General features: G+C 40.0%; 1 protein-coding gene across 2 annotated transcripts in view; it reads right to left on the minus strand.

Moving 5' to 3' along the window:
- MFSD6 (major facilitator superfamily domain containing 6) overlaps positions 1–25,547 on the minus strand; it is a 73,399-nt gene that overhangs the window by 19,352 nt on the left and 28,500 nt on the right. For both annotated transcript variants that reach the window (XM_068544773.1, XM_068544775.1), the window contains exon 3: positions 799–896. In XM_068544773.1, coding sequence (XP_068400874.1) covers positions 799–896 — 98 coding nt within the window. The remainder of the gene's footprint in view (positions 1–798; positions 897–25,547) is intronic.

A 25,547-nucleotide genomic window follows, 5' to 3' on the forward strand; every position in this document is an offset into this window, starting at 1 on the left:
AATAAAATTGTATATAGTCATAGACTGTTTGGTACAATTAATGATTTAGGAGCCTGGGCAGCCCCGGAAGACCTCAACTCCAATGATGTTATCCTGAACCTTTATTTTAATCATAATGCCAATCACCAAATGGTTTAGCCAAGCTGCTAATAGAACTTCTCAGGATACAGTCTGGATTATATGAGCTAATGAATAGAAATCAATGCTCTCACTGCTCTTAAGCCACATGGCAAGAAATGTTTTTCAAAGTTACATGTTGAAGGGTCCAGTGAAGCAAAGAGAAGAACTCAGGTCAGGATATTTGAGCAAAGATTATAAAGGTGCATGGGAAAACAACAGCCTGACTATAAAGCTTTAGTTACAAATCACTAGATGTGATCAAAGTAACTGAAGAAATAAAATAGTTATGATAACCTTTTTTTTTTTTTGCAGTAAGTATAGTTAACCTATAAAAATACCAAAATCTTTAAAATATAAATCCTTTTATATTTAAAACCACCTTTGGATGTGTACACCTAACAATTGTACATGAGAGTTTATTGCAGAGTTCCTCTTTCTTTGTTTAATCACAAGGGTGTGGGAAATAATCCAGCTTTGTTTGGTTCAACAAACACAGAATGCTCAGAGGAAATGAAGAACCAGCCCCCTGACGTAACCTGTTCCTTCACAACCACTTCAAACTCATATAAAACAGTGCCTCTGCCCTTCCTTTGTAGAGTCAGATGCTGAAGGCCACTGAACTTTCATGTAGTCATAACTCAAGTAGAAAAATAATTCTAATTCCAACTGTTAACTTGCCTTGAAGAACTTCCATGGGGAGAACAGTCCAGGCATTTTCCAGGTAGGAAATATAAATATAGCGAGCCGTATTGCAGGCCAGGCCAATGTACAGAACCCTAAAAAAAGCAAAGGAAAATAAGTTGAGGCTCTGGTAGAGATACAAAACATGCAAATATCACCTAGCTTTCCCCCTGCCCCAAACATCCATCATCCAGCAGACAGTGTTCCAAACTCAGAAGTGGGGAAGCTAAAGGACAATTAAATTTAACCATGAACTCTTAGGAATAAGAAAACTGCTTCTAACATATCTGCTCTCGGCCTTTTCAAAATGCTTGTTAATATAAAAGCAAACATCACCCTTCCTGAAACTTAATTAGTAGCAGAGATGATGCTTTTTTAAGATAGTCTGGGCATACTGCCATCTGTAATGACATTGCTGGCTTCCTTCCAGGTGGCTGTAGGGTAAATATGCCTGGGATTGTAGCCACTTCACTATGATGGGGGAAGAACGGCTAAAAATTAGAACACGTGAATATGTGGCCTTGCTTGCGATACCCAAGACACCAAGCAGTTTCACAAAGAGACTCTCAAGGTCATTGAAAACTATCATCCAACGATGAATAATAACTATTTGGAAATCAAACACTTTTTCCTATCAGTTCAATTGATACAAGTTCATTATTTAAAAAAAAAAATCCATGATATCACATGCTTACAAAATTGATAAATATATATCAGCCTCTAGCTTTCACCCTCACAATCACCACCACCAAAATTATGAGTAAAAACAAAATAAAGGCCTAAAATGGTGAATCCAAGCATAAGGTTACGATCTCTCTCATTCTGAACTGGACGGGCTGGTTTGGAAGCAAACGGTGGCTACTTCTCTTTACAAAAACACAACCCAGGGGCTTCCCTGGTGGCGTAGTGGTTGAGAGTCTGCTTGCCAATGCAGGGGACACGGGTTCGAGCCCTGCTCTGGGAAGATCCCACATGCCGCGGAGCGACTAGGCCCGTGAGCCACAGCTACTGAGCCTGCGCGTCTGGAGCCTGTGCTCCGCATCAAGAGAGGCCGCGACAGTGAGAGGCCCGCACACCGCGATGAAGAGTGGCCCCCGCTTGCCACAACTAGAGAAAGCCCTCGCACAGAAACGAAGACCCAACACAGCCATAAAAATAAATTAATTAATTAATTTAAAAAAAAAATTGTAGAGGGAATTAATTCTTCTAAAAAAAAAAAAAAACACAACCCAGGGGATTTCTTTTTCTTGGTTGTTTTCCATTTTCTGTTAATTTTCCCAACCTTAATGCTTTTCTTGTGTTCTAAATCCAAGTGGATGAAAACTAGAAGGTAAAAGAAATAAACCAATTTGACAATCAGTGGTATTTTCCTAATCTTGCTCAACTGTATTTTTATATTAAAATCATTCTTATAAACAGTGTCCTCTTTTTCCAACACTGGATCAAGGAAACGAAATGCCCTGAGGCATCTAGCTGGTATTAACTGCAAATACGAAGCAGAAAGAAATATGGGGAAAGACAACAAAAGGGTTGAGGGGGTGGGGATGGGATAGGAAATGGATATTAGAATGGATTTAGGAGCTCTTCAATAACGAGAAGGTCTGGGTTGTCATATTCTTTGGACTTTATGCTCTTTTTACTTGTATGTTTTGAAGAAAAAAGTATGTTTCAAACCTGTTTGATAAAAAGTTTGCTGAACAAACTTGCTATAAATCCATCGGCCAGGGTCCCTCTGCTAGGAAACAGCAACAAAGAGCCCACAGGAGATTAAAATGCAAAATACACTATACAAACACACAAGTTACACAAATGTTTCCTTCCAGATTCTAAAGCAGCCCTGCTGATGACATCGACTTAGCCTAACTCATGGTCAGCAAACATTTTCTATAAAGGGCCATATAGTAAATAGGTCTTGTAGGTCTTTTGCAAATACTCAACTCTGCTGCTGTAGCATGAAAGCAACCATAGACGATATGTAAATGAATAAGCACGGATGGCTGCGTTCCAATAAAATTTGAATTATGAACACTGAAATTTAAATTTCATGTAATTTTCATGTATCACAAAATAGTATTCTCCTTGTGATTTTTTTTTTCAACCACTTGAAAGTATAGAAACCTTTCTTAGTTCCTGGGTCCTACAAAACAGGCAGCAGGCCAGATTTGGCCCCTGGCCCTAGCTTGCCAACCTCTGACCTAGCTCATTAGTTCTTATTAACTCTGACTGTACATCAGATTTACTCGGGCAACTGTTAAAAACTACAGTGTCGAGGCCCATGCCACCCTCAGTTAAGGCTCTTTAGGATTGCAACTCAGGCTCTGTGCTTTTGAAAGCTCCCCAGGTTATTCAGATACTGAGCCAAAGGTGGAGAACCACTGATCTAGCTCATTCTAAGCAGCTCCAAGTAATTCTTGCCCATAATCCCATCATAAAAAGATTTGGTACTACATCTTCCTTGTGTTCATATTGCCTATCCTATACCTTTCTTTTGAGCCCACTTCTGAATCAGGGTTACCATGACAACCGCTATTCAATCCAGGCCACAGTCCACAGGGCCTGGCCCTAAGTAACCCATAAAAGGTAGGCTGTGCTATGCCTTCCAACCTCTCTCTACCCATGTGGAATTCAGCCACTGGAGTCTGTAATCTCTCGGACCCTTAGGTCTCGGATTGCCACCAACCAGCCCAGTGACTACGAGCTTGATATACCTTTCAATTCTTTTCCATGTTTCTAATCTCACAACTGATAGTTCTTTGGGACCAAACAGGTGCCGTAAAGATGAAAACACAAAATAAGAAGTATCCAGCGCAAATTACTTCATCTCTTAGAGCCTCAATTTCCTTATATATCAAGTAGACAACAACATCAACTCTGCAGGCTTGTGATAATTACAACACAGTGAGTTGCCCATAATAAGCACTCAATAAAAGGTATTATTATTACTCTTCCTATTATTATTTTAAAGAAAAGTGTCCAAGTATCCTTCTTTTTTCTGATAAAACTTTTATCCCAGAATTCCAAAAGAGAGGACACTAGCATTCCTCCCTCACCAACCATTCTGGCGAAGCTGGTGGCTTAAAAAAATCAGCAAGTGTAAAATGATGAGCAGAAAGGAAGGCAGCATTTTGATCTATGAAAAGGGAAAGAAGTAGACAACATATTTATTGAATAATCACTGAAAAGTATTGCAGCAACCTAAGAACCTCTTTAATATCTGAATAGGATATTTAAACTGCCGTAGTATTCACTGTTATGGGTTGAACTGTGTCCCCTCCAAAATTCATATGTTGAAGGTCTAAGTCCTAACCCCGAGTACCCCAGAGTGTGGCTAGGTATGGCGATAGGGCCTTTAAAGAGGTGATTAAGGTGAAATGATGTAATATGGGTGGGCCCTAATCCAACATGACTGGTGTCCTGATAAGAAGAGATTAGGACAGAGACAGACACAGAGGGAAGACCAGGTGAAGACACTGGAAGACAAGCCAAGGAGAGAAGTCCTCAGAAGACATACATCCTGCCAACACCAGGACTGTAAGGAAATAAAATTTCTGTTTTTTAAAGCCAGTCTGTGGTGCTTTGTTATGGCAGCCCTAGGAAATGAATACATGCACACTCATGAAATTAAGGATTTGCTAATAAAAAGGAATTTATAATATGTTTTACTAGATCATCTTCTGGACAAATTCTTTATGCTGAATATAGAGCATATTTTTGGAGTCCTAGAATTTGCCTGAGCATTAAGAGGTCTGGAAATACAGAAAAATAGTCTGAAAAATGCCTCTCAGTGACATACAGAGACCCACTGAACACCTATAGTGAAACAGCTCAGAAACAACATCATTGCTTTCCTATTTCACAACAAGAAGTCAGTAAGTATAAAAGTAAGACAAGAAATAGACAATTTTAGAACAGGTGTTATAGATAACTGATCTATAAAGAACACAATTGGTAAGGAGCAAATGATTCAGCATAAAACACTACACCATGGAAAACCCAGATCACTTGTCAAACTCCTTGATTCTTTATTTGAGCAAAATATAATGGTAGGAGAAAAGTACTTATGAGTTTCTAATTTCTTACAAAACCACAACCCACAGTGTTGACAGGATAAGTTGATTGGTGCTTATCTTATAATGAAACTGGTACTTGTTTTTTTTGTTTTGTTTTGTTTTTCAGAAAGACAGTATTCAAGATACAGAAGCAATTAATTGTGAGTCATCCTGCAATTCCTAACAGAGTGTGGGTTAATTATGATGCCCTACTTTTCTAAGTTAAGCCATCTATAACATGGCTGAATAACCCCTGAGAACATTTCTAAATTACAAAGAACATGAATTTTGCTCAATAAACATTAGCTGAGATACCACTATGTAACATACACTGTGCTGGACTGAAAGGGAATAAAAATGAAGAGAAATCCTCCTTGCCTGCAAGGAACTTAGTCTAGTGGGGAGACAGGCACAGAAGCAAATAAATTAAATACAATACCCTAAGAGGTCTGCACAAAGTGCTATGGCTACACAAAGGAGAGGTTCTTAGCTACCCCCTGGGGGTCCCAGGACACTTGGGTTAGAAGCAAATGGACAAAGGAGGAGGGAACAATAGAAAGGTTAACCATAAAACCTCAAGCCTTTGCAGGCAGAGAGGGTATTTGAACGATATAAGAAGGATCAAAGTCTTAGGATTTATGAAGAGATGAGTGAACTTTTCCAGCCCCGATCCAATCTGGAAATTATTCTCTATTCCAGAGACAATACAGGTTATGAGCAACAGAGAAGGATTTAAGTAGGATTATCCTGCAATGCTCTCAGATGTATGAGATGAAAGGGCAACACCACGCAAAGAGAACCCATTCTCAGCCGAATGAGTCATTGGCAGCAAGCATGCTGCAAAGCCTCTAATGGAGAAACAGAAAAGTTCCTCAAAAAAGAAAAAACATTGGACGAAAACAAAATGCCCTGGATAAGGATGGTTCTTATCAACCAGACATGGAGTATTTGCAGATGGAGTCTGAATATGCTCTCAACCTGTGGTGCAAGCCCTCGCACAAGGACACAGTGTTCCAACGCACAGAAGTGTTGCTCCAGGGCTGGGTGGAGATGAAGACAGACTAGCAACGAACCAGGATTCAGAAAGTAATATTTTGACAGGTTACAGACCATTGGGACAATGTCCTCAGCTAGAGGACAATGTCACCTAGCTGGAGTTTCATTAGGAACACCAGTTCCTAATGGGAAAGAAGTGGTCATTAGTACCAGATACTTGGAGCACAGTCTACTCTTTGCCTCATAGATGAATCAGCTTAGGTTTTCTGTATGGTAAACAGTATACGGACTCACCCTTAGGCTGGGTTCCATCATTCCCAGATCATCCTTTTATGGTCTATATGAACTTGTCAGTAAAAAAATAAGTTCTTTCAGATATTGCTACAGATGTCTTTCCAGAGCAGGCAGACATCAGCTGCTAATTAAGGTCAGGATTCTGGTGCTTAATGCAAGCATTCAGTGTAAGCAGTGCCCTCCTCCCCAAGAATGAAGCTTATTTCCAGCATAATCACCTAATACTGACAACCTTAGAGTAAAATGATGTTCCCGATAGTCAGCTTTGAAAGGTAGGAAAATATAAATCCAAACTTTTTAGAAGATAACTAAAATAGAAGGTTTAAGCCTTGAAGAGTTAAATTTTAGTCTAGAAAATTACTGTTTTTTCATATTCATCCCCCTCCTCCCAACCAACCTGCATGATGTAATGTCACGGTGGGTGTCCTCCCAGGATTTCTCTGCCTCTATGTAGCAGAATAGGGTTTTACTGTCACTGTCTGGAATCTCTTGTCCTGCCTCCCCTTTCTTGTCCTCTCTACCCTGTGTCCCATACCCAGGGCTGGCTGGCTTGAACGGATCCTAGCTGGCATTCCTTGGAATTCCCACCCTAAGCAGAGGGCCCGAGCTACCATCATGGGACACTTCTCATGCCACAGTAGTAGCAAAAGCAACCAGACAGAGTGAAGACGTGGCCAAGAGTCAATGACCTGAGCAACATGTGGCAGGAGCTGTCACACTTCATGCCCAGTGCTTACCTAGAAGCGGCAGAGCTGATGACACACCTGTTCCTTCTTCCAAGACACGACTTTGGGCACTAGTATCTCTGATTGTGAGAGCCCTACCCTTGAAAGTGCTCATCTCTTCTAAGAAAACATCTCAAATGTCCCCAGGTATAACTGATCCTATCTCACCATCTCAAATGTCCCCAGGTATAACTCTTCCTCTGTTATACTCTTTGTTTCCATTAGGGTACTTGTCACAATCTACAAGTGCTATACACAGAAGACTGTGAGTTCCTGGGAGGCAAGGACTGTGTCTTTTTCATCTTGTACTCAAAAGGAGCCTGCCTTGCTCAAGTGCTCAGTGAATTATAGTAAAGTAATTTAATATAATCTTATGTAAATGGGTAAAACATGAGGACAAAAAGAAGCACTATTCTCATGAAAACAGCGTTTCTCCATGGGCCACTATCATTTTGGATGGTATAATTCTTTATCATATGGGACCCACCCATTCACCGGGGGATGTTTAGGATCCTGGCCCTTGGGCGCTAAGTGACAGTCTCTGAAAAAACTAAAATGCCCCCTCACACATTTCTAAACACCTCCTATTGGGAAGCACTAGATAAGTCCCTTAAAACAAAGGCTTCCTGGTCACTGTATCATAAAATGTCCTGTGTGTGTGTGTGTGTGTCTCCATATTCAAGTTATATTAGTACCTAAACAAATCTAGAAGGAGACAGACACCAAACCATGATCAATGGTTACCTTGGAGATTTGTGATTACAGACCATTCATTGTCTAAGGAGTGTATTTCTGTCGATTTTGAGTTTGCATAGTGAGTTATGTACTTTTTGAAAATCATGTAAAAATAAACATTTAAAAGATGGGGAAAAAACTATCAAATTAGGCATGGGAAGGCAACCATTAAAAACTTAGGTTAAAATAATAAAAAAACTAATAGAATTCTGTACCCAAATTGTTTTTAAAGTATCTTTATGTCTGTGTTCCACACAAAAGAAACCAAAACTGATGGAAATCATAACCCCAATAACAGAATCATTTTCAAAGAAAAGGTTTGGCCCTACAACCAAAGATTAGCAAATGTTTTTATATTTTTGTGTTTCAAAATGTTTAAGTTGTGAATACGTTACATCTTATCATTAATCCACCAACCACTAACTATTTGATACTGTCACCTAAAGCGAGCTAAAAGTCACTGCAGAACAGTAAGTACAGCATTGTAATCCTCACGTCAGGGAAGGAGAGTTACATACACATGTATGCACTTACATGTGAAGAGACTATCTCTGGAAGAAGACACTAGAACCTCATATCACTGATGGGCTCTGGGTGGGGGGTGGAGCTGGGGGACTGTCCCAAAGGTGGGAGAGAGACTTTACTGAATATCTTTTAGAACTCCTGAATTTCTTCCCATGTGTATATCTACTTTCTCAAAGAATAAAGATTAGTCACTGTGCTTCCTGTAGCTATACATAGGCACAGTAAATGATGTATGATGCTTGACCCATGGTTTTCCAACCTGAAGGGATCATTATCTGGGTTTCTATTTTGGTTTAAAAATAATACAACATTCTAGCTTAATTAATATTCAATATTATTTCTATCTTTTGAATCTGTTATGAGATTGGGTGTAAGTCAAAGAGTCATACAAATAGTTAAGAAAGGCGCATGAAATATTCAGCATTGCCATGACTGTGTTCTTTCTGGACAAAGAAAATTGGCAGTCTGTAGAGATAAACTTAAGAAAAGTATTCATTTGCTTCAAGAGCCACTTGGATCATCAGAAAGTATTATATGTAATACAATGGGAACCTTTGAATCAAAACCGCTAAGAACAACCAAAAAAAAGATTCTATTATAAAACATCTTTTTTGGTGGACTATCTGGCACAGTGCGCTGCCTAGCTTCTGTCCTCTAGCCACATGAATTCCCAGTGGACCCACTGGGCCACTGTCCCCACCTATCCCTACCTGTGACCTGATTCCTACTCCTCCTTCAGATCTCACTCAGCTCCTTATACATGATCACAGCATCATGTGCCTCTCCTCATAACCCTTATCTCAGTTGTAACTGTACATTGACAACTTGACTGTATGCTCCATGCAGAGTGATGTCTATTTCATTTTATGTTGGCTCAGATTTATCTCGTGTGCTTGACACATAGCAGGCACTCAATAAATACTCATGGACTAGAGGGAAAATATACATACTTTAAATAGAACATCACACAACAAATATTTATTGAACGAACATACTCTGTGTTAAGTGCCAGGCATATGGTAGTGAACACGATATAAATGTAAACTATGCATATACTATACTTGTAATTATATGTGTATGTAGGCACCTATTATATTGGTAATTATATATGCATACTTGTAATTATATATATATGTATAATAAGATACTTGATCATGGTATAGGAGTAAGTGATGGGTATGTGAAAGAATGAATTGACTTATAAAAGAGGCCTAGAAATAGAATGATTAAAAAAATGGACGTCCACATTTGGCAATATTTTTGATTAATGTTAACAGGCTATGCTCGAAGATAAATATTCAGTCATTTACGTGGACAAGGAATAGTTCAATGAATAGCTGACTATAGTTTGCTTTTGCGGGGCATCCTGAAGCACCATGCAATGGATCCTCAACACATGTGCACAAGCAGATAACAAGGATCTTGGGTACCCACAAGCCTATCTCACCAGAATAAGAGTTAGCATGTAAGCCACAAAGCTCAAAGAGTCAGTGGCACTGCCATACCAACCACAGCATAGCCAAAGGGATCACCAACAGAGACCCTGGAAGCCACCAAGCTTCTATCGCCAAACAGGTGTATGTCACTGGCCATTGACCCATCTTTGTAGAACAGAGAATAAGAACCACCCTGTATATCAGAAGAGTGAATGGGGGAAAAAGAATATTCATCTAGCTATGTATGTTTTCTGCAGCTACTAATACTTCCTTCTATTTTTTTCTGCTAGAAAAAGAAAAGATAAAAGTGAAGTCTCAGTCTCTGCTGGTCTTAAGTCATTCTTTATTTTGCTGCCTTCAAATCTTTCCTCTTCAAATGACTGGTAAGCTAAGCTAAGAGTATAAAAATACTGGTAACCATCAGCCGGGTCACGGTGCTGGTTCCTGGCCATATTTACATCTTTGCATTGCTCTTTTAGTTTATCTGCCCACTTTTTCTTAGCTTGTGTTTATCCCTAGGTAGAAAAATAAGGATGTTTAAAACAAAATAGAACCTTGATTAATGGAACCCAACCACTTGAAAGATACAATATGCTGTTTTGTTGTTATACCTTCCATTAGGGTAAAAGTCAAATGACCAAACACACATACATATACAGCACACACCCACATACACCATGATTTTGTTTAAAAATTTTCCATGGGATGGCCTGAGGTATACATAAAATACAAATTCTATGATTTCCAAACAAGAATCATTGACAATTGTCATAGCAATTAATTTGAAAAAAGCCTCAAGAGTTTTAGTTGACCGTAAGCTAAATTTGAGGGAACTAAACAAGTTCATCAAAATTCAGGCTGAAGGAATATCATGACCAAACCAAAAGGACATAATAATCCTACTGTTCTTGACTTTGGCCAGACCACAGCAGGAAGTGGGTACAATTAGGAGATCGCTGACAAAAAAAAAAAAAAGAAAGGAGTCTGAATGAGGGGGAAGATTAAAAAGGGGAGAGTCTGGGATAAGATATTCTGGGGAAAATCCCTGAGGGAGTTGGAGAAGCAAAGCGGCAGGAGGGACATTCAAATATGTGAAGGGCTTTACTGCTGAACAGGGTGTGGGCTGTGTTAGCCCAAACTCATACCTGAGAGCAGTCAGTACAATACTGTTGTTTTAGCTGCTAAGCAGAAACTAAGGGAATGCGGCATTCTCTCTTTTCAACTGGACTTGATCCTGGGAAGATGTGGACCTGCCTGGGACCTCCGGTGTAAGCCTAGAAATGAAGCCTACCCAACAGGAGACAGAGCTAGTAGATGGAGAGACCAGGCTCTGATCACATCATTTGAGACCTGATTAAAGCCACACCTAAGGCCATTTGCTAGACTTTTAAGATAGACAATATACTCCTTGTTTTGCTTAAGCCACTTTGGGTAAGGTTTTCTGCCACCTCAAGTGAAAGAGTCCTAAGTGACACAAGATCTTAGCTACCTTGTGAGATAGCAAGTTCCATATCACTAGAAGGGGCCAAACAAAGGCTTAGTAACAATCTGCCAAGGATTAGGGGGAAGTGAACCAAACTGGGATGAAGCTAGGCCTACCTGACTGTATTATTTTGCTAGGGCTACTGTAACAAATACCACGGACTGGGTGGCTTAAACAACAGAATTTATTTTCTTATAATTCTGGAGGCTCTAAGTCTGAGATCAAGGTGTTGGCAGGATTAGTTTCTTCTGAGGCCTCTCTCTTTGGCTTGTAGATGGCTAACTTTTCCCTGTGTCCTCACATGGTCTTCCCTCTGCATGTGTCTGTGTCCCAATCTCTTCTTCTCATAAGGACATCAGTCATATTGGATTGGGATCTACCCTAACAGCCTCATTTTAATTTATCTCTTTAAAGACCCCATCTCCAATGCAGTCACATCCTGAGGCACTGGGGAATAGGACTTTAACATATACGCATTTTCAGGGAACACAATTCAGCTCACAAAAATGACCTCCAAGGCTACTTACAACTCCAGCATGAAACAAAATTTAGTAAAGAGTGCCAGTTTTTTGTTGTTGTTGTTGTTGTTGTTGTTTTATTCACGAGCCATTAACTCTGTGGACCAGAAATAGAGCCTGTGATACCAGTGGCAGCTTCTCTGGCCTCTAAAGTCAGAGAGTGAGTCTGCACCCTTAGCAGAGGATTGTTAGCATTTTGTACAACCCAATCTGACTATATTTATTCATTTACGTTATCTAGGGGATTGCTATTTACTTTTCCAGAGGTTGGTGTAAAATGAAAGGCTTTGACAAACAGTGCTAATAAATGTGTTTTCACAAGGGGTAGCACAGTGGGACGTACGCTGCACCTGGGCTGAAGTGGTGGAATCCAGGGCACAGGCATCCTGGAAGTGGATTTTTCTCAGGAATGGTCTTAACTGCCCGGGCTATACTACAGGGGTTTTGAAAAGATCAAATAAGCACGTCAAGAAAAACTGCAAACATCTTGCAAATGTGTAAACTACCATTAAATACAGTGCACATATTTCACCAAGAGCAGCCAAGTCTTTTACAAATTCTGTCTGAGCCAGCACATGGAGAAATGTCTAAGGTTTAGGATTCTAACTTCCATTCAAGTCAGCTGGCGTTGGAGAAACAAAATTCTCTACACACAGACCCCAACGACTGCTATCATAAATCACATCCCCTATCACTGGCTAGACAGTCTGTTGTCATGGCATGGCCTGGATGAGTTGGCATGAATGGCTTTGTGTACATTTCTGACTCATCAGCAAAAACCATTCAAAGCCTGAGTCCCTGGCAGGGTGGGCAGGGAGGGGGTGAGATCTGATGTGTGGTTTTTCACATACTGAAACCAAGCAAAGTAAAAAGTTAGATCATTAGAGTTAGAACTAAACAAAGACACAACATCAAGTCCAATCCTCTTATTTTAGAGAGACAAGGAAATAGAGGTCCAGAGAGGTAGAATGGGGCCACCGTTAGTGGGCCAGTGGAAGGTCAAGGTCCCTGCCCCCTTGCCCTAGGGCTCTTTCGGCAGGTAATAACAATGTGCGGTGTTCCTACACCAAGGCCCCTGCGTGAAGTCAAACCTAGACACGGACTTGAAGAAACGCCTCTGGGTTGGACCAGTGGAGACAGGGACTGGTTGTGTTGGCCTAGTTATGCTTCTGGTAGCAGCTGTGCACTTGGATTAAGGAAGTTGGGTGTATGTTTGAGTTGACTTTAGAAGATGGTTAATATTTTAAACTTTGATGAATGATTAGTAGGAATGAGGTAAGAGAAAAGTAGAAAAACAAATGCCACTCAACGGCTGCCCAATATCCTGGATCACAAAAGAAAAATTTACCCAGCAAAATTTTGTGTTCTGAGATGAAATGGACCAAAAGACCATTTCTACTGATGTAGCCCCAGAGGCCTCAGGTATCAATGCTGAGGCAGGACAGGATTTCTGCCTCCACCTGTGGGCTGGACAAGGGCTGCCTCGAGCAAGCAGACTTTGAAATCAAATAATCAGAAGTTGACTGTAGGGTTTGGGTTGCGTAAGGAGTAGAAACTATGCAGGGGCACACCCCAACTCCTCACCCCCAACCCCACACAGAGAACAGGACTGTGAGAGCAGAACAAAGACAGGGGCTGTTCAGGAGGCTGCATCTTGGGTAGATCCGACCACAGGCACAGGCTCTGCTCACCACGCCTGCAGGTCTCTAGATGAGCCTGGGAAGTCTCCGAGATGGGCTCACCCCCTAGGGGCGCTGAACGGCGCCCCGATCTTCTCCATTCCTCGACCCCTGAGGTGGCTCCACAGAACCCACTGGGAGGAGTCTCAACTGCTCCAGCAACACTGGGTTTGGGGCCATCTCCCTCTCTTTCTTGAACTTTCACTTCCAGACTTAATTCAATGTGATCCCAACTCATAATGCTAAACATCCTCCCTGAAGTGACAATTAACTTCTGGATCTTTCAAGTATGGAAAAAATAATGGAAATACAATTACAATAAACTCCTGCCCCAAACTTGTCAACTAATAAATTTTTATGACCAGGAATTTTGTGCTATTCTTTTTTAAAACAGGGAACTTAACTGAATAGTAGATTTTGTTCAAGCCACTTCTGTCCCCTCTTTTTGTGACACTCGGGAAGAAAGAGCATCAACATCAGTGGTCTTGAGACTTCTCTTTGCTGCAAGCCCCCCCCATGCCCATCCCCCCATACTAACATTTTTGTAACAGTCTCCAATTCTTTCGCATTTTCCCCACTTAGTATCTCATTTATTCCTGCCAATAATCTTCTGAAATAGGAAAAGCAAGAGTTATCGTTCATTCTATTTTACAGCTGAAGAAATCAAGGCCCTGAAAGGTTAATAACCAAGTTGCAAGGTCTAAATAAATTGCAGAACCAAGACTCAACTCTAGGTCTTCTGCTGTCAAATCCCAGGCCCTTTCCATGGTCAGCAGAGCCCCTCCATCATGAGTGTAAGACTTTGACAGGAACTCAGGGAAATTTAAAACGTGCTCTTTTTCACACACAAAAATATTAATGGCCACCCTACCTTAAACATCTTGTTTCACAGAGATTTGCTGTAATATTCTCTCTGTACTTGAAACAAATTGTTAGGTTTCTAACAAAATCTCATTAACAGAACTAAGAATAACTCAATTATTAGTAATAATTAATAGTAACGAAAGAGTAATAGTAATTAATAGTAACTTGATTAATGAAATAGTAATGATACTGGTCTTCATCTACTTTGATGAATACCAACATTCCTCTTGATAAACTGAAAAGAGCATGGGAATTATAAGCCAGGGACCCTGGGCTGAGTCCCTGCTCCATCACTCAGAATGGTGGACCTTAGGCAAATCATAGCAAATCTGTTCCTTCCAAGGCTTTCATGGTAGCTCTGACCAAACAACCAGTATACATGCTACCAGGAATGTGTACACAAGTAGAAAAATAAGTTTGCCACTGCCAGACCCACTCTAACTGTCATCCCCATGCTGGGCCACAGGTCCCTCCTACTCTAGTGTCCTCTTGACTCTTAGAATCTTTGGGAATCTCAGCCATCTATACCCTCCTCAGGCTCTCCTTGCTCTATCTGTTTAGGCACGTGTCTTAGTCTGCTCAGGCTGCCACAGCCTGCTCTGGGTGGCTTAAACAACAGAAATTTATTTCTCACAGTTCTGGGGGCTGGAAGTCTGAGACCAGGGTGCCAGCACTGTCAGTTTCTGGTGAGGACCCTCTTCCTAGCTTGCAGACGGCTACCTTCTCACTCTGTCCTCACACGGCTCAGAGAAAGAGCTAGAGCAAGCTCTCCAGTGTGATTTCTTATAAGGGCACTAATCCCATCATGAGGACCCCATGCTCATGGCCTCGTCTAACCTTAATTATCTCCCAAAGGTCCCAACTCCAAATACCATTACATTGGGGGTCGGGGCTTCAACATATGAATTTGGGGGGACACAATTCAGTCCATAGCAACACAGTTCTCTACCCTAATACCCACACTCGCTAACACAATTAGGAACAGGCCCTGGGGCTCCATGAACCCTGACTGCAGGTTCTCAGGGGCTCCACCCCAGGCCCCCTGGGAGTCAACATGGTCTTTCCACCAATGGAGGATATCAGGCTCTCATCAAACCACTGTAAAATGAGTATAAGAAAACTTAACAGTTTTGCAAGGTGGTTGTAACAAAAATATTTATGAAAACTATAAATTGTAAAGCCTACTATAATATTATTTCCATTTATTTTTATTGGTGATCTAAACATTGGAAATGGAAACAATGATTTTCTGATTTAGCCTAATTAGGAAACTGAGCATAAAACTGTTCCCTATTAAAGATACAAGAATCTTCTTTGTGGAATAAAGTATATTCCACCTATTAGTAGCATTCCTGAGGTAAGGCAATAAAAACAATCCTACACTCGGGCATTTGTGTTAAATACAATAACAATGATTTCTTTGCTGTTATAGTCTTGGCTTGATTTCTTTCTCAGTTTACACTGTACTTAACAGATAAGCATTAGGCACAGAAAATCACACCTAAGCCATTAGGCTATTTTGGGCATCATATTCCCTCTGGTACTGTGGTTCTCCAGGCCCACAGAAATGCAGGGGCCACAGTTCTAAGGGTGAATGGAGGCTCACTGTAGGATGAAGGTCTTGAGTTATGAGTGAATAACATCAAGAGAACATTAAAGACACAGCCATCAAGACTTCATGTTCTGACTTTAGAATATAATTTTCATCCCCATCTTAGAAGCACTGAACTTGTCGCTTCCCAACAGTCCTGTTCTATGGCACTGCTTCCAGAAGTAACACTGATAGCAACATGTTTCTTGTTTGAGGTAGACGATTTCCCAAAGTAGATTTACTAGCTGAAGGGAAGGGAAGGGAGAGGCGTAGAGGAGGAAGATGATTACAGAAACCTCAAATCACTGGGAAGGAGCTAGCTGTTCTACCTACATGCCAATGTTTTGCACAGATGTCTCTAGCCTCATCCTCTCTCCCAAGATCTAGACTTATAAATGCAACTTCCCAATGAGCATCATCTCATAGGATTTCCACAAGTCCCATACTCCAGAACTGATACCCCTTCCCTGGGTTCCCTTGCTTGGTGAGTGGCACCACCACCCATCTCCACCCATCTCTTGGTGAGTGGCACCACCACCCAATTCATAAGATAACTCTTTCTCATTCCACCTACACTAGGCCCTGCCCAAAAGAACTCTCAATTTTATTTGCTTTACTCTATTCCAACTCCCAATGTCTGAGGTGCCTAAGTTAACACTTCTGTAGCACCCAGCATTTTCTTTTTGTTTTATGGTCATCCGCCCCCTACCAGAAAGTGAACTCCATGAAAGAGGGACCTTGTCTGTCTTGTTCAACACTGTATCCCTAGAACAGAACCCGGTCATTTAATAAAGGCTTCTTTAAAGAAATACTGAATTGGACACAATACTTAATCGTGAATTAACTCTTTCTATATGATACCTAGTCATCATTAAAAAACAGTTTTTGCCACTTACATTCGGTGAGTTGGTTTAATCACATTATTCTCTTCCTAACACTGCTTGAGGGTGGCTAATCTGGAGGAATGAGAGTTTCACTGGGGGTAAAAGGGATAATTTGAGAAAATGGGGCATTTTAGAGGAATGGAGATCTTACCAGGAGGGTGTTTGTGACAGATGAAAAAGTTGTACCAGGCACTGATCACTCAGAGCAGAAACGAGTAAGATGAAGAGGTGAGACTGGGTTGCATAAAGGGACAAAATACTGGCCAATCTAAGTCTATGTGCCTATGAATCTATAAGGTAGCTGAGAACATAGGCTTTGGAGTCTGAGTGGCTTGGTTTGAATCCTACCTCTGCTATTTACTAGCTGTGTCACCGTGGGCAACCTATTTTACCATTCTGAACTTCCCCTCTCTAAAACAGACATAGCAATGCTTAACTCACAAGGCTGTTACAAGGATGAAATGAGGGCTTGAAGGTAAAGCGTTTAGCACAGTGCCTTGGTAAGCACTTGTATGTATAAGTGCTGAAACGGTAGTGTAATAACTATTATTTTTATTAATAATAATATATATTATTAATATTATACTGTAATTATATTTTTTGTTAAGGTTGGAGGTTTTTTAATTTAAAATTGTTATTTTTTGTTTATCTTCTAGAGTCTATGGCTATTCTGAAATTTTGAAGTTGCTAAAAAAAAAAAACAAACCTTCATCTGGGATTGAAGGCACTAAATCAACAAAGATCGTGCATGAGTCACCAGCTTATGACTCATAGAACAACTCATAATTTCTCTGAAACTCAGAGGATGAAGTAAAATGGGACTTTTCTAAAGTAGGGCAGGACAACTACTGAGCCCATGTGCCACAACTACTGAAGCCCGCGCGCCTAGAGCCCGTGCTCCGCAACAAGAGAAGCCACCACAATGAGAAGCCCATGCACCACAACGAAGAGTAGCTCTCCACTCGCCGCAACTAGAGAAAGCCCGCGCTCAGCAACAAAGACCCAACGCAGCCAAAAATAAATAAATGAATAATAATTTAAAAACCCCACAGTAAATCCTTACATGTTAATATAAATGTTTTCCAAAACAACACAAAAAAGAAAGAAAGAAAGAAAGAAAGAAAGAAAGAAAGAAAGAAAGAAAGAAAGAAAGAAAGAAAGAAAGAAAGAAGGAAAGAAAGAAAGAAAGAAAGAAGGGCAGGATAAACAATAGTAAATGCTCCACCCATGTAAGTGTTTTAAAGAAATATCAAAGTAGAAATCTGTTCATGTCACCTCTTGCTCACACTCACCAACGGCTTCCCACTTCTCTTAGAAAAACATTCTCTCTCTCAGTGTGACCTGGAGGCCTTGCACAAGCCCTGCCCACCTCGCTGACTTCTATTATTCTTCACTCTCTCCTCAGGCCATTCACACCTGTGGCTTCCTCATCTTCACTGGGTGGCTTCTATTCAAATGTCACTCTGCTCAGGTGTCTCTTCCTCGGAGAAAGCCGAAACCGGCTTGAGCCGGCTGACTCAACCCGAAACAGCTGCCTCTCCTCAGTCGCTCTGGGAACCCTCCTCCTGCATTAATTTTGCCATGTATCACTCATCATTATCAGCAATGAAATAATCTGTTTACTGTCTACCCCAATAGGTTAGTTCCATGAGGACCTGCCTTTGTCTATCTTATTACGCTCCATATATCCCCAGGGCCTAGAAAAGTGTCTGTCGTCTAGTGTGTGCTTAATAAATACTTGCTGAAGGAGTGAATTAATAATAACAATAATATTGATAATACTACCTGTTGTTTACAGTTGAGCACTTACTATGTGCTATGCATTACCTCATTCATCTTAACAATGCTATGAAGTTAGGTACAATGATTACCACCATTTTACAGATGAGGAATCTGAGGCTTAACAAAGCTAAATTGCTGACTTACCCAAGGTCAGACATACAGTAAGTGTGGGATTTGAACCTAGGTCAAATGCACACATGCACACACAGACATGCACACACAAACACGTGTGCACTCTTTACGGGTGAACTGGCAAAAAGAAGAATATAAGGAAACAGGATAGCTACTAGACTACCCAACACTCCTACCAGGGCTTGGGAAGATGACTGGAGTCAAAACTGGACCAATTTGCTTCCTGCTCTTGTTCATTCTCCTAAAAAGAGTGAAATGCTTGGCCAACATCCACAGTTGTAACCCAGGACCATGCCAACCCTCCATCGCTGAGGAGTCCTCACTGCACTCAGCAGTCCACAACACACAGTAGCATGGTCCAAAGATACAGTCCCCAGACAAACGTTAACTTAACATTGATACTTTCCAAAAATGTCTGAGCTTCCATCTACACGTTATCTTTCTAAAGGAAAGAAAAAGTTAACAAGTTATTGTTTGTCAGCCTACAGATTACTATTCAAAGATGTTGTTGTCAGCAGAGAAAAGATGATTAATACTTGAGAAATAAGAATGGGGTGGTATTCTTCCTTCCAGTTGGAAAGGCTTTGGAGGGGTATGCTATGAAGTAAGCTCTAAGAATACTTCTTATCTACTCTTCAAAGTATCCTAATGAAATTATATAATTACAGTCTATCAAATATTCCAAGGATAAGTAGAAATATAGTTAGCCAGATTGCTTATGTTTTTGACTTGTACAAAAAAGGCAGTAAATTGACACTGTATGACTCAAGATAAAGAGCTGGTGCGAACTCTCATACTTGGACTCACTGTCAGCAATAAACTTCATGAGTTTTGGGATATCACTTGGCTTTTTGGTACCCTGATTTCTTTTTATATATAAAGAAATATCAATATTATGATTATGACCCAAATCAGGGTTGTTGGATACATTTTGACACTAATTCCTAATGAGATAGTATAAATTTGCACCTGATTTCATTTTAAAGAGAAAGAAATAAGACCTGAGGCCATGATAATTATGTAAAGTAGGCTTTTAATCACTTAAATTTACGCTACTTAGGGAAAAATATATGGGCAATATACATATTAGTGGCACAAAATCTCAATGTTTACCTGATATATGTGGATACAGTATGTCTCTTTAAAACATATACAGCTACACACACACACACACACACACACACACACAGAGTTGGTCTTTTTATGGGAGGATAATTATATTGATCCACTGTAAGTAGGCCTAAGCTTCAAGCTATTTTCCAATATAAAATACCAAAGAAGGTAGGGAATACAAATATGTAGCACCAAGAATGGAAATTATGAATATTTTGCTATATTTCCTTAAAGAAACAAAATGTTACAGATAAAGTGGGGGCTTTCCTTGTCCTCTTTGTTCCCCATCCCAGTCCCTTCTTTTTATGCCCTGTCCAGAAAGCTAAGGCTAATATGAATTCAGAATGCATTTTCCCTCTATAAATGTAAATGTTTTTCTATACAATTAGGTATATCCATAAAAATATGTATAACTTTTGAAATGCACTGTTAAAATCTGCATAAGTGTACCAAACTGTGTATCATTCTGAAACTTGTTTTTTCCCATTCAACATATTTTTGAGAGCTTTCCATGTTGACATATTGATCTAGTCCATTCTTTTTAACTTCTCCATAATATTCCATCTTATGGCTATACCATATTGAATGTATCCACTCCCCAATTGATGGATATTTAGACTAATTCTCTTCCTCACTGTTAGAAAGCTGCAGTAAGCAAGTAAGCATCCTTGTACATGTCTTTCTGTGCGTGTATAAGGGTTTCTCTAGGCAGGTATATATCTTAATATGCAATTTTACAGCCATAGGAAATGTCCAACTTGCACATTACCACGGACTACTGAATTTGTCTCCACAGTGGTTATCTAGGTCATGAAAATTTGTAGGAGCTGTCTTTACTCTTGTCTGGTGCACACTTCAAGGACTACCCACCTTGCCCCATGAGATGGTGAGGGGGGTCACCTGCAACCACATAAACTACAGCTCATTTGGAGTTAGTCCTGCTCTCTTTAACTCAGTGAGTATCTCATTCAATGCAGCCACCAAAGGTGGAAGAGAAAACAAACCAAATATGACACCAATAACTAAAAGCCCTGGATTCACTTACACTACCTTGCAACAATGGCCTTTTATTCTGAACTATGAATAGCTCAATTATCAGTAATGCTGTTATTAACAAGTCAGCCTGGTAGCTATGATATAATATAGTAATATAGTTCTTAGCAAAGATGTTCTTTTCAGGGGGCTATAAAAACCAAATTACGCCCTTTCGGCTCTTGATCATAAATTCTTCTACTTTTGAGACTCTACATCTTACAGATTAATAATGAGAATCTATACTTGAAATAGCTCTAAAAGACTTTTCTTATAAAAATGAATACCAACATCTTTGAAGGTAAAGTGGGAAAGGAATAGAAAAAATAGAAACCTACCCACATATAAATAATAATGGCTACAATTACAATCATTCTGTATGCCAGCTATTACAGAGTTAGTCACCAAGCCCTAAAAAATAGCACAGAGAATATAAACAATCTACAGTCATCATAAATAGGGGGGAGAAGATCTCAATTTGACCAAAATGTTTTTGAGGAGGAATTACTTATTTTGAAAGCCACAAACAACTTTGCAGCCTTAATGATCTGTACACACCAATAATATACTAAGTCACTGTATTTTTATCAGATCCAATGGGTCTTGTACTTATAAGCAACATAATGTAACAGAAGATTGGCAAAGTAATAATAAAAAAAATCAACTGAACTCCGAATATATGCAAGTCACTGTTCTAAGCAATTGCTGTGTTTTTATCTCATTTAGTCTTCATAAAAAAAATAAGAGGTTAGTACTAATGATATTACTATTTACAGGTAACAAAACAGAGATACAAAAAGTAATATAACTTGTCCAAAGCCACATGATTCCAAGTGGTGGAGCCAAGCTCTGAACCAGGCAACGTGACTCCCAGCCCATGCTTGTAACCACTATGTAACACTGCCTTTCATAAATCAGGACAGGAAGAAACCTTCCCCTGGAGACAGCAGCTATTCCTCTCGCTATTTTCTTACTTTCAATCTCTGCTCCTTTTATTCCCTCTCCCTTTACTTTTCCCTCTCCCTTGCTTATATCTCAGGTCCATTTATAAAACACTCCTAGAGGGCGCCTGGATCAGGTAATGGCATTGGAGGGGTGATCAGAAAGTCATTTGCTCCTGAAGCTAGATGTGGAAATAGGTACAGTAAGTATCATACAACACAATTCCTCATAAGCATTAGGATACTTACTTTAAGCAATAAAACATAAACCAACATTTCAATAAGATCAGAAACTCAGAATAAAATCTTGGAGACAATCATAATTGATTTTCCTTAGCCCATGTCTCTTCTTCCACCACAAGATTTCCTTGTTGATCTTATCCATATTTCTGGTTTTAACTGTCCCAAATCTGTATCCTCAATCCTAACCTCTTTGTTGAGCTTCAAGTTGTATAATAGTCAACTGTCATCTAGACATTCCCGTCTAGATGTTCCAATTTTAAGCTAAACACACCCAACACTGGATTCTAATTGCCTTACCACCCTCTCCCCAATTCTGCATCTACTTCTTGAATTTCCTACGGGATTTAGTGGAACCACTGTACCCAAGCTGAAACATGGGGTTCTCTACATCACTTCCCATATCAAACCATTCTGCTGATTTTACCTCCCTCAATTTCTGTTGCTACTGCTGCATACCAGGACTGTAACACCTCTCACTTGGGCTATTTTGAGAAGCTTCTCAGTGGGCTCCCTGCTTCAAATGCATTATTTGCATTGCAAATAAATGAAAATCTGTCGCCCTCCCCTGCTCTGAACCTTGCTATAATTCCCTACTGCACCCAGAATAAAGCTCCTTTTCCTAATCCCAGCACTCATCTGGCCTTCAACCTCCCTGTCTTTTCCAACTCCCATCTTTTTAGTGCTCATCCTTGCATCCTATTAATCTGGGGTTCCCCAGGCCTAAATAAACTGTTTGTTCAACTAAACTTAACAAATATTCATGGTTTTGATTTTTAAACAACACAGAGTAATACTCACTCCTTTAGATTATGTGTAAATTATAATTTCAAATTTACTATGAGTTCAAATTTACTATGAGAAATAAACCTTAACATTTTTTTCTATTGTGGTAAAAGTCAATTTTTAAATAAGAAGTAACACTCCATTAAAACATGAGAAGGGAAAAAAGTTGTTTAAGGTCCACCAGCTTGTTTTTTTTTTTAAATCAAGAATTGAGTTATTCTATTTCCATTCTATTCCGTCACTGTGGCGATTGTCATCAGAAGTTCTAAGCAGTTAAGGATTGTGTATAAGTTAGGATATAATCAGGGACACGGGCACCAATCTTAATTCGGGGGCTTGGTTAGATAGGTGGTGGAAGAGCCAAGAAGCCAGAGTACGGTGAGAAAGCCACAGACAGCCTCCACAAGGTCTAGGTCCGAAGGATGAAGGGTGAGGGCCATGTTACCAGAGCTCAAGGTCCCCCACAGCGGGCAGAGCCACAGGTGAGATGCAGCAGCTATCAGAGATGCCGTCTGACAGGGTACAGAGGACTCCTGAGTTGAGGAGGCAGGGCTGAGAGTCTGGGAGCAGGGCTGAGTACCATAGTGGAGGGAACTACATCGAGAGAGGGCTGCAGAGATCTGCAGAGGGTTCCCCTGCAGTACTGATTCCCTGCAGTTCCCCTGCAGTCTCCAGCTGAGTACTGATCAACACCTGCCTGTGAAGAAACCACCCGAGGCCAGGGCAAGAACCACATGAAAGGATTAGAGGGAACAATCTCCAAGGCTCACACAAAACCCTGCGGAGAGCTAGGGTTTTTTCCCTTCCTCCCTCCCTCTCATCCTCCGTCTGTGACTCTCACCAGTTTGGTGGTTACCAGCTTTGGCTGGAATGACTGCAAACACCCCGAGAGAGTCTGATGTAATTGGTCTAAGTGCAGGATGAGCGTTAGGAGTTTTAAAAGCTCTCCCAGTAAGTCTAATGGTTGAGTACCACTGCAGGAGGTGAACCCAGCAGAGTGGGTCCTAGAAAAAGCAGCCTGTGGAAATCTGCACCATGCCATGCAAGGTAAGGAGAGGACCTGAGAGCCAGGGGATCCAGGATCAACAAATACGGCACAAAGAGGTGGGTAGAAACAAGGAAGAGGATAGGAAGCAAAAAAAACATAAACACGATCCTAAATCCTTCACTGGCTGGCTGAAATTCAGCTTCCCTGATCACCCCAGCTGCAGTTTCCTCCCTCTTACAACGCTGATTGCTATTCCTCCAATGACAAAATGTTAACATGTACTACCTCCCAAGTGTTCTCAGCTGGTAGCCAGCGTCTTGCTATCTGCTCTGGGTCTTCCTGCAGTGCCCACCAGGAAAGTCTGTATGTTCCTCCTCTTGCTAATTGCATCATGCACTTCCTTCTTTCCCTAACTGACTGGCTAGCTCATTTGGATATTTAGCTACTATTAAGTAGTAATTAATGGCTAATAATGGTTAATACATTACCCCTTCCAGATAGCATTTGCATGACAAAACTGACTTCAAGGATTTCAGGGCAGTCAGAGTTGCTTGAGTAGATTTTTGTGTGTCCCTTAAAATGTAAATAAATTTGAATCACATAACATAGGTGATGGCCTAACATTGAATAGTAATGATTTACAAATTTACAAATGATTAATTGCAATGTATTTTGATCACAACCCTACTCATGGCTGCTGAAACATTCAGCAAGGTGAATATAGTCTTAACATTTATATCTCTAGTTAAAGAAATCTAGTCATCGTCATTACATAAATTAGCCTAGAAATATGCTTGTTGTAAATTCCAAAGTCTTGAGGTTCAAATCAAAAGACATTTACTTTTTTTAGTGGAAATAGTAAACATTATCTTATTTGCCTGAGAAAGCCACTTTCCAAAGAGAACAAAACCCAAGGTCAAAATCAGAAGTCATTTACTGTGTGTGTGTGTGTGTGTGTGTGTGTGTGTGTGTGTGTGTTTAGACTGACAGATAGGTTTTTCCCTGAAAAACTGAGCCCAAACTGCAGAAATGTTATAATAGTAAATGGTTCAAAATAGGTTTTTCCCTGAAAAACTGAGCCCAAACTGCAGAAATGTTATAATAGTAAATGGTTCAAAATTGGACATGCTGTTTTAAAAATTGTTTCTTCATTATGAATCTATATAAAAATTTGTGACAATCCACTTTTGACTATGTTAGAATAGTTACAATCTTTGTGGTAGTGCTGACTCCTAGAAACAAACTCCCGTAAGACAGTCACAGAATACTGAAAAACATGCATGCATACATAAGGGCCAGACAATCTCTCCTTATGATCCTACAAGGAAAACATAAAGACTGAATTCGTACAAAGATGATTTCTCTTCATCAACTAATGCATAATATGCTTCCAGTGAAAAGTTCAAACTTCCATCACTACATTTTTAAACCCCCAAATCTCAACTACCACTAACTGGACTCCAAAAACTCTCACCAAAAGAAACATATCCATTCTACCTGAATACGTAGGCATAATCTCACTACAACTATCAGAATCTTCTAAACGTAGTTAATACATTTTAATGGACAGAATAAAAATCCAAAAGAGGTAAATGACCACAAACTGATGGAATCCCAGTAGGCTTTTGGGAGCAACAATGCGACAAGAGCTTTCTTCTTCCATCACATCATTAAAGAAGGAAAAAAAAGACGCTTTTGTACGTAAAACTAGAAAATTAAGGTTAAGTGAGCCATTGGTTTTTACATAATGAGTAACTTGTAATACTTAGGAAAGAAAACACAAGTGTAAGTTCATGTAATTACCAAAATTAATAGTAAACCCACTAGGATTTTATCATGAAGGTATATACCTCAGACAAAAAGCAAAGACAGAAAAGAAACTACTTTTCTTAGCATGTAAGAAGAACCTAACCATTTCTTTGAAAATAAAACCTATATACGTACTCTGTACTG

The sequence above is a fragment of the Eschrichtius robustus genome, chromosome 5 (genome assembly GCF_028021215.1).
Source record: "Eschrichtius robustus isolate mEscRob2 chromosome 5, mEscRob2.pri, whole genome shotgun sequence".
NCBI classification, from domain to species: Eukaryota; Metazoa; Chordata; class Mammalia; order Artiodactyla; family Eschrichtiidae; genus Eschrichtius; species Eschrichtius robustus.